The sequence below is a fragment of the Vicugna pacos genome, chromosome 13 (genome assembly GCF_048564905.1).
Source record: "Vicugna pacos chromosome 13, VicPac4, whole genome shotgun sequence".
Lineage (NCBI taxonomy): Eukaryota > Metazoa > Chordata > Mammalia > Artiodactyla > Camelidae > Vicugna > Vicugna pacos.
Window position 1 is genome coordinate 55,996,987 of NC_132999.1, and position 14,628 is coordinate 56,011,614.

Here is a 14,628-nt window from a genome sequence, read left to right on the forward strand (position 1 = left end):
TTCAGAGTGGAGGCACCAACTGCCCAGCTGCTACAAGTGTTGGCTTCTGGCTGCTCACAGCAAGTTGCTCTCCTGGAATCATCTACTGTCAACTCCCAAGGTTCCAGCCCCTCCTTGGAGGCAGCGACATCCAAGGTGGGGGGACAAAGGGCAGGCTGCTTGTCCTAATTCAGGACAACTCTGAGGGCCCAGACTTTGTGCCACTCCATCCCAGTTCATCATCTCCTGTGGACCCCAACACTCCCTCCCAGGTGTGGTTCCTAAGAGCACCCTCTCGCCATTCCCACCCCAACCCCCAGAAACCTCCATCTCAGAATCTGTTTCCAGGAATCAGACATAAAACAGTCACCACCAACAATCTCAATTCTGAAGTTTAAAATCTGAACCGCACACAAAAGAAAACGCCCCAAACTTGGTTTAAAAAATTAAATCGGGGGACAGGGTATAGCTTAGTGGTAGAGTGCATGCTTAGCGGGCACGAGGTCATAGGTTCAATCCCCAGCACCTCCATTAAATCAATCAATCAATTAATCAATTGATAAAATGCTCATGAATATCTTTTTAAAAAATGAAATCTGCCCCCACAAAAAAGAAGTGATAATTATGTGATGTGATAGAGGCATTAGCTAACACTACAGTGGTAATCATGTCGTAATATATAAATGTATCAAAGCAATAACAATGTTATATGTCAATTATATCTCAATGAAAAAAGCTAAGTCTTGCCTCTTTCCTGTTAGGATTTAATGCAGGTGCAAAGCTTAGAACCCTGGAAAGGGCACGCTAGGCTTCTTTCTTCCCCTTCTACCTGCCCAGCTGTCAAATGGTGGATCCTAACACGTTATAGGTTGAATAATTGCCCCCTCAAAGATATCAGGTCCTAATCCCTAGAACCTGAGTTCTCTCATCTAGAGAGTCTTTGCCGTTGTAACTAAGTTTGCAGATGTGATCAGGAACCTTTGCATGGGGGAGACGATACTGGAATATCTGAGAGAACCCTAAATGCCATCACTAGTGTCTTTGTAAGAGAGAAGCAGAGGGAGAAGCGACAGACATGGAGGAGAAGGCTATGTGACCACACAGGCAGAGACTGGAGGGAGGCAGCCAGCAGAAGCTGGAAGAGGCAGAGTGGATGCTCCCCTAGGATCCCTGAGGGGACATGGCCCAGCAGACACCTTGATTTCAGCCCAGTGAAATGGGTTTTGAACTTCTGGCCTCCAGAGCTGAGAGGGGAGCCCCCAAGCATCATAAGATGCTCTGTGGGGCAGGTAGGGCTTACAGCTGGGTGCTTCCTCTCATGCCCCACATCCCCCATGAACAGTTAGGGGAGGCTCACCTGCATTTACCTCTATGCAAGAGCTGCTTTAGCCATTAGCTGTCTCTCCAGCCTTCTGCAGCCCCAGGAATCTGGTAAAACCTTCAGCTTTCGTCTGCTTACGCCGTTCGCAGCATCAGGCTGCCCTATTGATCAGGTTTGGAGACGATCTCACACCAACTTCCTCTTGTGCACAGTCCCCTTCTGTCCACAAGAAACACTCGTGCATCTTTGGCTGCAGCAAGTTCTGGGACGTGAGGTGGGAGGGGACAGCTGATTCTCCTCAGAGAAGCACACTGTGGCCGGTTTACAGACCCGTCTCCTTAGTGCGTGTGAGGGCAGAGCCTCTGAGTGACCATCTTTCCCCACTATCGTGTTCTCCACGACACACGTGAAAACAGTATCTCTGGGTGTCTTCCGAGCACCTTGGGCTCTACGGAGCCAAAATCGGGCCTCAGTTTTAGAGACCCCAAATCACCAAGTTTTATTTTCAGCAGAAGAATCTAAGTCCCTATGTCAGGGCCACGGAAGAAAACAGACAAAAAGGACACAGTGGGGACTGACAGCCTCACCCCACAAAACGCATGGCCCCTACTATGTGCCAGGTCCAGCGGCGCAGCTGCAAGCAAGAGGGACAGAGCCCACTTTGTGGGGCTTTCAAGCTGAGGGAACAGAAATGACAAAGGGGCAGGACAACGAGCCTTTGCTGGCGTCTGAGCGCGTTTGACAGGGGTCAGTCCTCACGTTCCCCCTGGGTCCTTGAATTGCGCGTCTTTTTCTCAAAGGACAACACGAACGGGAATCCAATTCTGACGCTGTGCCTTGGCCCTCGAACCTCATCAACGTCACTCTGCGTTCTGCAGAGAAGCCCAAGGCTGACACCACTTCGTCCCTGCCTTGTGTCCCTGTGAGCCAGCCTACGTTTTACAACTTTTTTTTTTACCACGAAACAGACACACACTCTTCAGTGCGTTTTACATGCACACACATTAAAGCAAATCATCCAGTGAACATTCATCGACCTCAGGATTCAGGCTGTTCATCTGGCTGACAGTTGGGGAACGGACTTCAGTGCAGCCTTGGGGATGTGCTGCACCCTGGTGGTGGGGGCTCAGCCCATTCCCTTCTCCCTCATTTTCCCTCTAAATCTCCTCAGGAAGCTTAGAACCAATTAGGCTCAGATCATAGGAAATTTTAGACACCAAATTTTAGACACCAGGAATGTTGGCCTTCAATGTATCCTGATTGCAACTTCAAGTGTGTAACAGTTTGACCATGATAATGACAAGGAAGGAAGGAAGGGAGGAAGGAAGGGAGGAAAGCAATAGCTTGACCTTATGTACAAAGTGATTAGACTTTATTGCAGCTTCTCACAGAACTGGGTTTTCAGTGCCAGGACCATCTTGGGATCTTTGGTGAGGGTTCCAGGGGCCAGCGCACAGGGGAGGGAATCAAGTTGCTGCCTGGAGAGTGCCCCCTGCCCCGGGGTAAAAAATGTCCCCAAGAGCTCTTTCCCTGACACACTGCAGGGGACCAGAGCCTCTGACCAGGAGCTTCTCAAGGGAGAGGACAGGGCAGAGGGATGGGCTCAGGGCACCATGTGCCACCACTTGAAGGAGAAAGGCTGCCGGTGCACGTTGGTGCCGCAGTGCACATCCCCCTGCTGAACGTGGTACGAGGTGAAGTCGTCGATGAAGGTGCAGTGGAGGCCCAGCGGCTCCAGCAGGGCACACATCTTCTCCTCCAGGCAGCAACGGCCATTGATGATGGGCCCGAAGGGCTTGGGGATGCCCAGGTGCTTCCCCAGCACCAGCATGTTCACCTGCAGAGAACAGGGAGCCCAGGTCAGGGTGGTGGCGTGCAGCCTGTGCCCCTTTCCTCTTCTGAGCTTTGGAAACAACAGCCCCACTTCACAGACGAGCAAACTGAGGCCTAGACAGGTAACGTGAGCTACCTAAGGCCACCCAGCGAGTCTAGGACTTACACCCAAGCTTGTGAGAACTCCTGGGTCCATGTTCTTAACACAATTCTCTCCCTCCCCACTGCCACCTCTGGCAAACTATTCCCCAAGGCCCAGCTCAAATACCACCTCCTCTGGGGAGCTGCCTGTGAATCCCCGATTAGTCGTCCTCCTCTGTGTTTCCATAGCTCCCAGCACAGTGCCTGGCACATAGAAGGAACTTAAATATCTGTTGAATAAATGAATAAGTGACTACTTCTTTTGTAGCATTTTCTATAAAATATACCTTACGTAAATGACTGTTTCCTCCATTATATTGGGAGATGGCCTGGTGAGGTGAAAGGATGAGGATTTTGGCTCCAGGCCATCATGGGTTAGAATCCCAGCTCTACCATGACATAGCTGTGTGGCCTTAGGCACTCACTTCTCCTCTCTGAGCCCCATCAGCAAAAAGAGCCCAAATCCATTCCCATTGCTCTGACAGTTAGATGAGAACACGTATGCAGAGTCTGCACCAGCAGGTAGTAAGCGCAGAGTCAGTCTCCAGGGCTTATGAGTCACTGAAGGGGCACCTCATTCTCTGTCACCCCTCAGATGCAGCCCATGCTGAGTGCCTGGCACTTTTAAACGTTGATCGCCACGTCACCAGAATCTGGGTTACAGCTTTGTTTCCTCAGGGGCCCCCTATCCACAGCGGGTGAACAACATGTTAATTTCTCCACCTGTTCTGCACCCAGGCTCACACCCCCACCTCCCATCGTGGGCTCCTGGGAGAGTCGCGGCTCAGGTTCCAGGGCCCTCTGGGGCCTCATACAATGAAGGCACCGAGTGGGTCCTCAAGGCAGCCAATGACTTCACCTAAGATGCCTCAACCCCCAGCCATCAGCATCAGCTTTCTTTCCTGGCTGGGCGAAACTGGAGAAAAAGCGAAATGCATGGGGCCCAGGAATCTCACAGAGGGGAGTGAGAGGAAGGTGTGCCCTCCTGTCTTGTTTTACCCAAGGAACCCTTTATTCTAAATGAAATCTTTTGCAGCACCTCAACGCATAAAACAGAAAAAAAAAAAAACTGAAACTACTGCATTTGAGGCCTCACCTTAGAATCCCAGAGCCCTGGAGAACCCAGTGTGAAGACCACTGTGCCAGGGGCTACTGGCTCCTCCCTGAACTGTAACCCCCAGCTGCAGCAGGAGGGGCGGCCCCGGCAGAACTAGGTGAGATTTCTGCCTGGCCCTTGGGTGTTCTTTGAAGAGACAGAGTAACAGGGCGAGAGCTGGTAAATGTACACTAGAATGACTTCAAGACAGTGCTGGGGTCACAGTTAAAATTTTTAACAAAGGTGGAGTCCCCCTCAAGTTCACCCTTCAGGCAGGTGAGTCTCACTCAGCCCAGGCAGTGCCAGCCTCACCTCCTCCAAGGAGCCTTCCGGGACACCTGGTCTGAAAAGGTGCCCCACCTTTATTCCCTTCCTGGCGCTTTACTCCACCAGAGAGCATTTTGCTTGTTGCTTCTTCTCCTCTTCCTGCCCCCACCCCCACCCCACTCCTACCTCACCGCCGGGAGGAAAGCCCACAGGGGACAGTGCAGCCAGACCCCCTGTCTGAATCCCAGCTCTGAATCCCTTCTCTTGCCAGCTGTGCGTTTTTCGTGCCAGAGACCTGGCTTCCCTGTGCATCATCTGTTATGGGCGGGGGGGGGGGCAGTCCATGGTAGTCTCCGACTCCTGGGGTGGTTGTGAGACGCCTAAAGGGGCTTTGTAAGCCGGATGGGGCCGTGTAAACCCCGAGCTGGGAGGAGACAACCAAGCCTCCTGGACCCAGAGCCCCGCTGGCGTCTCAGCCACTTAAGGCCACCCACAAAGGGGAGCCGACTCAGAAGGCCACTTCCTCACCATGTTTGGGAAAAAGGCTTCGGCCTTGAGGGTCCCTGTTAAGTCTTTTTGGAGCCTGAAGAGCTGGGGGATGTCCACGATGTCCCGTTCCGTCAGGCCCAGCTCCCGCTTCAGCACCTCCCGGTTCCAGTCGATGCAACTCTGGGGGCGGGACGGGCGGTGGTTGGGGCGGGGCCAGCAAGGGGCGGGGCCTGCTGTGCGGGAGGGACGGTGGGACAGAGGCCCGGACAAGGGGAGGACCAAAGACACGGTCAGGAAGGCAGTGACGGGCATCCCTTTGCTTCCCTCCTTCCCTCCCTCTGCTGCGCTCAGTCCCTCTGCCTCTCGCTTCTGCTTCTGTGTCCCTGCCTATCCTGCCACTCTATGCTTGGCCTCTCACTTGCCTCTGTCCCTCTGTTTCTGGGATTTTCACCTGTCTTTCCCTGACTCCAGCTTTGCTGACTCTCTCACTTTCTGTGCATCACCTTGTGTGTGTTCCTGTCATGGTGACTCCCCTCTTTCTCTCACACACATTTACCCAAATCCCAGGCCATTCACCACTGGGTCCATGGAAGACTTGGACTCAGTCCAAGAGGCACAAGGCAGACCTTGTGCCTTTAACCTCAAGGAGGGTGGCTAAGGGTAAGGCGGGGGGGGAGGGAGGTGTCAGGTCTGCCCGGGATGTGGTTGGTATCTCCTGGGCGACCAGGCCAGTACCTCCACATATGAATTATGTTCTCTCAATTTCTTGTTTGACAGAATGTCCTTGATTTTCTGTTGGCGTTTGTCTGTCATGGAGAAAAAGAAAAAAAAAAAGCAGATGAATTCAGAGGTCCATTTCCCTCTTTCCAGAAGGTACAATGGGGACTCAGTTTTCCCATCTATAAAATGTGGGTAGCAATGATTCCTAACATATAGTTTTGTTATGAGCAATGGGGAGGCAAACGCTTTTAATAAATAATTTATCAGGATAGGTTCTCCTTAAAAGGGTCACCTTCACTCCCTTGAATTCTCTTATTTCCAAAGGGGTTCCATTTCCTGAGGGGCAAATGGAGGTCTGACCATTGCCTGATGCGACATGACATTTACAGATATTAGGTGAAAACTCTCGGCCATGGTGACTTCCACCTCTGACTCAGCCATGTCTGTGGACTTTACTGAAAAAAAAACAAACCAACTTCATTCTGTGCTCCACCCAGAGTGAACTTTTTTCATGTCCTCAAACACATCTTGCTTTCTCCTACCTCTGAGGTTTGCACTCACTGTTCCTTCTGTCTGGAATATGTCTCTTCCTCTCACCCCACTGCCCCATTTAACCAACTCCTACTCATCCCTCATGCTCTTGCTTGATCTTTGCCTCCTCCGGGAAGCCTTCCTTGAGCTCCTCCCAGACACCCCTCAAAGCCCCTGTGTTTAATTGTTTCCTTGGCTCACTTCCCCTGGACTGTGAGTCCTGAGGACAGGGAGCTATTCTGCCCAGTCCACGCAGCATCCCTGGGGCCCAGTAGATGCTCAGAAGATATCTGTCACCTGAATGATTCCATTTGGCAATAGGAGACCACGTGAAGGCAGAGGAAGGTTCCCAGGTAAAAGAACAAGGCATGGTCAACTTACTTTTGACGCCTTGGAACAGCAGAGCATCCCCGTGGCCCTCCTCGAGCTTTTCCTTGAATAGTTTGTAGCAGGACCTGGGGCTGGCCAGGAGCAGCCGGAAGCCCTGGAGGCAGAAACCCTGGGGTCAGAGGTCAGCTTTCTCCCTGGGGCTCCCAAGAAAGCAGGCACTGCTGAGGGTGCAAGAAGTGTGGGCTTGGACTCAGCCTGGCCACCTCATCCATGCCCCCTCCTGGGGGTGAGGGAAAAACAGAGTCAGGCATGTAAGGTCAGTTCCCCTAGGCAGAGGGTAGAGCTGTGCTTGGGAACCCCGGAAGGAGGCATGTGGCTTCCCCCAAGACTGCACCTTCTTGTGCACTGGAACAAAGCTCAGGAACTCGTCCACGTGGCCCACAGACAGCCAGTCGGAATAGAGTTTCACAGGGGCCTGCACCTGCTGGGCACTGAGGAAATCCTGCAGGGCCTGGTTCATCTCCTGGCTTTTCCTGCTGCCAACACAGGGTTACAGAAGTGTTATGGGGAGGTGGGGGTGGGGGAGTCAACAGAGGTGGGAATTAACAAGGAGGTCTCTGGGGAGACTGGGACTTGGCCAAGGGGTCAGGCTTCTCCTTCAGGGAAGGGATCCAGGTCCCAGGCATGCCTTTATTATATCTCCTAACAACTGAGGAATTTAGAAATTGCCATCCCCAGTTTTACTGGGGGAAACTGAGGCATGGAGTCAGGAAGGTAAGCAGGACCAGAGCTTAGCCCCAGAAATCACTGCCTGTTGACTCAGCCTAGATGCTGGTGTTGGGAGGAAACATGGGGTTTGGAGCTGGCCACACTGAGTCAGTGATCTCTTGTTGGCCGTGTGGCCTTGGGGACATTCCTTCACCTTTCTGAGCTTCAGTTTTCTCCTTGCCCTGACCTCCAAGGTCCTTAGTGATCTAGCCCTTTGCTCTTCCTCTTGGTCAGTCTGTTTTAGTCTCTCTCACCTTCTTGAATCCACTAAGCTCATCCCTGCCTCAGGGCCTTTGCTCATGCTCTTTTATTTGCTAGGAACCCTCTACCCCAGATCTCCATGTAGCCATAGCCTCCTTGTCATCAGCCCTTAGCTCACAAGTCCCCTCCCCAGAGAGACCCTCCCTGGTCACCCTGACTGACATAGTTCCTATTCCTCCTCTGCCTTTCTCTTTCATGTTTTCTTCACTATTTGAAATTATCTTCTTTGTTTACTTTTCTGTTATGTGTCTCTCCCACTAGAAGAGTGGCTGCCTTCCTTCCTAGCTCCTAGCACAGTGCCAGGCACACAGTAGGTGCTCAGTAAATAGTCACTGACCGAAAGAGTGTAAGTGGCAGAGCTGGAATTTGAACTTGGGACAGTTGGGCTCCTAAGCTTGTATTTCTTGCTGGGTACTTTGGTTTTTCTCACACTCCTTCAAGTGTGTTGAGCCCTCTTGGGCTGAGAGCAAGTAGGAAGGCTTCTGCTCTGGCCTCTGTTTTTCCTCTGCATCCCTGGGTCCTGGCCACCCCTCTCCACCCACCTCTCCTTACCTGGGGTAACCGCTGTCCCCAATGAGAATCCTCCCCAGGGGGTACTCCTTCTTCCCGACGGCGACTGGGGGGCTCACTTCCAGGTTCCCAAAGGAGTCAAGGTCAGTCACCTTCCCTGCTTGGGGCATTCGAGTCACGTAGCCAAAATCTGGACCCTGCGATGGGAGAAGCAGGTGCCAAGAGTTAGAGGACTTAGTCCCTGGGTAAAGAGAGGATGGGGTCCAGGTTTAAAGATTAACCCAGTCACAGGAAGGAATCCTGTGATTCAGCAGCTGGTCCATAGCAGGTAGCGTTATTATTTGCGGAGATGTTGAAGAAATGCCAAGTTGGGGGCAAGAAAAGGGACCAGAATTTGTAAGAGTCTCTAATGTGCATCAACCACTTCATAAATCGTAACTTGGGTATAGTAGTGAATCTGTAAAATATCATTTTATCCTCATTTTCAGAGCAGAAACTAAAGTGGGAGGGGTGTGTGAAGACACCCCTCCCCCTAGCCAGTTGGCAGAAGGACTGAGATTTGCACTGTCTCTACAGCAGGCCCTCTTGGTCCACTCTGGGTTGCATCCTGACCTCGGGCTGGAATGAGCCTCCGTGAATGGCTGTGGCATCTCCAACTTCATGAGAAGACCGGGTGGGTGGCCCATCTCTCAGCCCCGGTGTTGGTTTCCTCCTGCTGCTCTAACACATCCAGTGGCTTCAAACAACACACACTTTTTTCTCTTATGGTCCTGAGGTCAGAAGTCTGCAGTCGGCTTCACTGGGTTAAAATCAAGGAACAGCAGGCTGGTTCCTTCTGGACGTTCTGGGGGAGAATCCACTTCCTTGCCTTTGTCCACTTGTGGTGATCGCCTTGGTTGGTGGCCTCTTCCTCCATCGTCAAAGCCCATCACTCGAACCTCAGTTTCCATCATCATGTGCCTTCTCCACCCCGACCCTTCTCCCTCCCTCTTATAAGGAGCCTTGTGATTTCATGGAGCCCACCCAGATAATCCAGGGGAATCTCACATCTCAAGGTCCCTAACTTAATCACGTCTGCAGAGTCCCTGTGGCCACGTAAGGTAGCATTTGGTTCTGGGGATTAGGACATATTTGAGGGGTCATCATTCGGTCTGCTTACTGCACCTCTAATTAGCTGCCTACGAATCCATGGTCTGTACCGCGGGGGCTTCACGGGGAACACGGACTCCCTGAAAGTAGATGCCAAATATGAGCTCAGGTGCATTTTTCTGGGAAGATGCATAGTCTCAAGGAGGCCTGTGACTCCACAAGTTTCAAAACCATCATTTCCAATTCCCTTCCTCCTTTTCTCTCTAAAACCCATGCCAACCTGACTTCCTCTCCTACTGTGCCATCAAAACTGCTCCCTCGAGGTCTCATGACCACACAGCTAAACCCAATGGGCGATGCCCAGGCTTCCTCGCCCACCAGCAGCATCTGAGTCAGCTGGTCTGCCCCCCACCAACCCACCCCACGTCCTTCCCATACTTTCTGCACTTGGCCTTCAGGAGACCATAAGCTCTTGGGCCACACCTCCCCATTGATCTGTCTCAGTCTCTTGTGCACTGGGGGCCCCATGCCCAGTCCTTGTTTCACTCCCCTGTTTGATGAGCTCACCCCATCTCATGAAATACCGTCCATGCGCTGACCACCCCCACATTTATATCTCAGTCTCCATTTCCCTCTCAAATGCCATACATGTATCCACGGCTAGCCTCACTTCCCACTTGGATGTTGACCAAATATCTCACATTTGCCCCAAACAGAACTGTTGATCCCTTCTTCTCCCACCCCACCCCGTCCCCTGTTCCTCCCTCAGTCCTCCCATCTCAGGGGATGGCACCTGCCACTCACCAAAGTCAAAGCCTAAAGTCACCTGAGACTTGTCACTCCCTCACAGCATCAGGAAATCCCGTTGGCTCTGCCCTCAAAACATTCCCGGAATCTGGCCACTTCTCACCCCCTCCCCTGCTCCCTTGGTCGGCAACCCTATTATCTCTCACTGGCCTGCTCCCCACTCTTCCTGCTCCCGCCCTGTCCCCCATCCATTCTCAAAATGCCACAGTCAGAGGTTCCCTTTGATAACATCAATCAAATCAGAATCATCCTCAGTTTAAGACTCTGCCACAATTCCCCAGTTTCTCAGATTCTAAACAAATGGCCTCACAATGGCCAAGAAGCCCACAGGGTCTGTTGTCTCCACTACGCCTCATCCCTGTCACCTCTGTCTCTCCTACCACTCTTCCTCTTGCTTACTCTGCTCCATCCCTTTGGGCCTCGTTGCTATTTCTGGACCATGCCAGGCATGCCCTGCCTCAGGGCCTTTGCACTGGCTGTTCCCACCACCCAGAGCACTCTTCACTCAGACGTCCATATAAGCCAACTCCTTCACCTCTTTTAAGTTTTTGCTCCAATGTCAGCCTCTCCACGAGGCCTACCCTGACCATTTTATTTAAAATTGCAATGGAATCCCCCACCACTCTGGGCCGTGAGCCCTTTGATTGTGTTCTTTCCTTTTCTGTAGCGCTTGATTTCACCTCCCAACATAGATGTGACTTATTGATTCGTTATACTTATTGTTCATTGTCTCTCTCTGCTCTAGAACATCAACTCTGTGAGGGCAGGGACCTTGGCTTTGCTCACTGACGCATTCCAAGTGCTTAGAACAGGGCCGGGCACAGAGTAGGTGCTCAAAGAATGTTTGATGAATGAATGATAAGTTCCTCCAAGCCACTGCCCTGGCTGTCACCATGAGAGGAAGTCAGCTACATAGGCTGCAGGCTTGGATTTCTGCAGACAAGTGAAGGGGTGTCCATTGTCTGCAGAAGGGCCCCCCAGGGCTGGATATATGGGAGATGCTCACAGGTGCTACTTGCTGCAGTTTCCAGCACAGACTTAGAAAGTTGTCCAAGTTCTCCTCCAGTCTTTCAGGTCCGTCAAAGATGAAAGTCCCAGAGTAGATGGTGCAAATCCAGCCTTAACCTCTGCTAACCTCTCATTTTAACAACTGCAGAGCGAAACCTTTGTTCAGAGTTTTTGCAGTCATTTGCGTGGGGCTGGCTTTGATAGCATCCTTTTATTTTCATTCGGTTTAACTTCACGGTTGCCTTCTAGTTACGTCAAGTGCAACTGGTGTTCCACTTACAGCGTCAGTATAAAATGTACCAAGTGTGCCAAGCTAAGTGCCTGGTGTACAGTGATGGGCACCACAGCCCAAGGCCCTGCCCTCATGGTGCTTCCATCTAGCAGGGAGGCAGAGCATAAAAAGTAAACAGGTCTTTGATTTATAACAGAGGCTCCAGAAGGAACCAGCAGGTGCAGCAGCAGAGCCTGCCGGGGGCCTGGGCTGTGTCCTTCCGCGTCAGGATGGCCTCACCGAGGAGGGCATTGAAGCTGAGACCCAAAGGTTGAGAAGCAGCCAGACGCGTGAGCCAGGAAGAGCATTGTGGGCAGAGGGAACATCATATGCAAAGAGTGCAGCGTGAGCACAAGTTGGGCATGTTTGAAGAACAGGAAGGAGGCCAGCAGGGCTGGAGCTGGGGGAGGGAGAGGGAAAGTGGCCCACGATGGGATTGGAGAAATAGATGGGGCCGTTGCCTGGTGAGGAGTTTGACTTTTATTCCAGTTCTTTTCCTGAGAAGTTTGTGTCGGAATACCCCAGACGTGTGAGGCTAAGAGCCCCCCTCCATCCGAGGCTGTCTGTGGGAAGGGTGAAGACACCTCTGCTGAGGTGTCTGTATGTCTGCCTGGTGGTTTGGCTTGTGATGTCAGAGAGTCTGGCCTTGGAGACGCGGCCACTGAACAGAGTAGGACAGTTACCAGCGAGAAGAGCCGAAGTCTCAGAGCAGCTGGAAAATTCATCCCAGTGCTCCTGAAACAGGACTGACCTGATTCCATGGTAGAGAGACACCGTGACCCAGCTGGATCTCTGCATCAGCACCACTCAGCACAGGAGAGTAAGCGAGACTTGGACAAGATGCTGAGTTAAACCCAGATTTCCCTTCAAAGCCTCCTGCATGGGCAGGGCTGCCTCCTTTCCCCCTGGGGCGCAGGGTGCTCACTGGAAAGTCATTCACCCCAGCAAACCTCACACCCCACACTCTTGCCTCCATTTTCCCTGGGCATCTGAGGTCAGGAGGCTGTCAGGGCTCAGAATGCAGGCTTGGGGTCTTCCTGGGAAAGCCAGGAGCAAGGCGCTCACGGAGCCAGACCAGCCTGGTTTGAATTCCAGCTTCTCTACTCTCTTATTGTGTGACCTCGGGAAAGCTGCCACACCTCCCTGAGCCTCAGTTTCTTCATCTAAAAAATGGGCCTGTTGATAGCATCCACATTAGAGGCTGTCAGACAAATTAAATGAGTCAGTTCACGTAGAAGTTAGCACCGTGACGGCCACAGAATGTGTGCTCAGGAAATGTGACCATCATGATCGTTATTATTCTGCGCTGACTTTGCATGAAACTGCCAAGTAAGACACGTGACTCACCAATATGTCACCCTCACCCCGCCCCCTCCCCAAACATATGTAGAGAACTTTGCCTGTTAATTCACACCTAGGAAATGACCACTCTGATCCTGAAACCCCCCCACGTCCCAGAATGAGCCCCCTTGAAAGGCCAGACCCCCACCCAGAAGACACAGCCTCCAGCTGGCTGTTGCGGAGGGTTCTGGTCCTGGCCCCACCCCTACCTTGCAGCAAGAGCACCTTCAGTGGAACAGGGACGCCCACGCCTGGCCCACCTCCTTGGCAAGGTTATCTTGAGGACAAGGTGAGTTCCTGGCTGGAGAGGGCTTTGGGAAAGGCAGAGCCAGATCACATCACATAACAAAATGCCCTGGCCACCTGTGAGATTGCTGCTAGAGCAGGTCGCATGCCTGCCAGATGCTCGGCAGTAGGGGCGGAGGCAGGAGACAGGCAATGAGGAAGGAGGCCTCAGCGCAGGGGGTTCAGCACTGGTGCCCCCAGCACGTACCAGCATGCACTTGACGGGGAAATCCTTCAGGCCTCGGTTCCTCGGGGAGTCAAAGACCACGGGCATCGTTTTGTGTGGGGCTTGGATGTAGCCGATCTCCATCTCATCCTGCGCAGAGTGAGTGGAAGGGAGGCTGTTACACATGCTGCAGGGGTCTTGACACCCAGCGCAGGGATGGGGAGTGTGGGACCAACCACACTCTCCCCTCCTTGTGGTCAAGGGCAAATTCGCATGGGCTATTCAACCCCAGAAGAGGGGCTCCAGGAAGCAGAGCTTATTGTCCTGTATTTGCACCAACATGTAGTGGAATCGCCGGCACGCCCTTCACTCCCGCTCCTGGTGAGTGCCTGGGCTGGGTGCCAGCAACCCTGGTGCACAAGCCTCGGGCCCTGTCCTCCCGGGGAGACCCAGGAGCAGGGCACGCCCTGCCCAGTACTAGGAGGGGATGGGAGGGGAGGGAGGGGTCTGCGGAAACACAGGAGGCACTCCTGATGCAGTGGGGACAGGAACAAGTCAGAGGGGACTTCTGGAAGAGAGCACTGCTAAGCTGAGGCCTGGGGGAAGGTGGGAGTAGCCCTGCCCCAAAGGAGGGCAGATAAGGCCCCAGCCCAGCCCACGGGGCAGAGAGAGTGAGGGCGCAGAAATGAATTGGGTGCAAGTCCTCCCTTCTAGCAGATGGATATTGATGTTGGACATGAATGACGATGAGGTTGAACCACATGAAACTGTCATTCTTGGAGGTAAAAAATGGTGGCATATCAGCAGCTTCATCTGGTTCAACCCGACTTGGCCCAGATGGAATGCAAGAAAGGAAGAGCCGGTGTTATTTGTGGGTTTAGAAAAAAGAGGAATGAATTCCCGCTGGAGGGCTCGGGGAAGTTTCTAGGGGGGATTCGAGCTGGGATTGGACAGGTAGGATTTGGACATGGGGGATGGGAATGGGGAGGGAGGTGGGAGAGAAGGAACAGGGCTGAGGGAGGGGGTGGGAAGGGAGAGCAGGGGGGAGGGCGGAGTCGCCCGGCACAGCCCGCCCACTTCCCCCCTCCCATGCCAGGCGCTGAGCTGAATGAGACTCCATCTCTGCCACTGGGAGGCTCACAGCACAATGGGGGAGTCTGGCGCAGCAATGGAATGGTGAAGCAGTGTGGCCAGAATGGGGACAGCCAGGTGGAGAGGGCCCTGCAGCTAGGCTGAGAAGGAGGAGATGGGGGCCAGGCACCCTGCTGGAGCAGGGGTGTGGCCTGGGCTGTGGCCGAGCCCAGGATGGCTGGCTTGGAGGGAGGGCCACTGGAGGGACTGTTTAAGTTCCAGGCCCCTGAGTTTTGCAGCATTTCCTGAGGTCAGCTGAGAGTTTTCAAGCAGGACAATGGTTT

The 14,628-nt window shown here is 53.0% G+C and overlaps 1 protein-coding gene across 1 annotated transcript in view; it reads right to left on the reverse strand.

Moving 5' to 3' along the window:
- Positions 1–2,650: 2,650 nt before the first annotated feature.
- PADI4 (peptidyl arginine deiminase 4) overlaps positions 2,651–14,628 on the reverse strand; it is a 32,362-nt gene continuing 20,384 nt past the window's right edge. The window contains exons 10-16 of the mRNA XM_006196701.4: positions 13,256–13,363; positions 8,289–8,443; positions 7,102–7,243; positions 6,759–6,861; positions 5,862–5,932; positions 5,166–5,306; positions 2,651–3,137 (exon numbers count right to left, since the gene is read on the reverse strand). Of these exons, the coding sequence (XP_006196763.2) occupies positions 2,904–3,137; positions 5,166–5,306; positions 5,862–5,932; positions 6,759–6,861; positions 7,102–7,243; positions 8,289–8,443; positions 13,256–13,363 (954 nt within the window). The 3' untranslated portion in view covers positions 2,651–2,903. The remainder of the gene's footprint in view (positions 3,138–5,165; positions 5,307–5,861; positions 5,933–6,758; positions 6,862–7,101; positions 7,244–8,288; positions 8,444–13,255; positions 13,364–14,628) is intronic.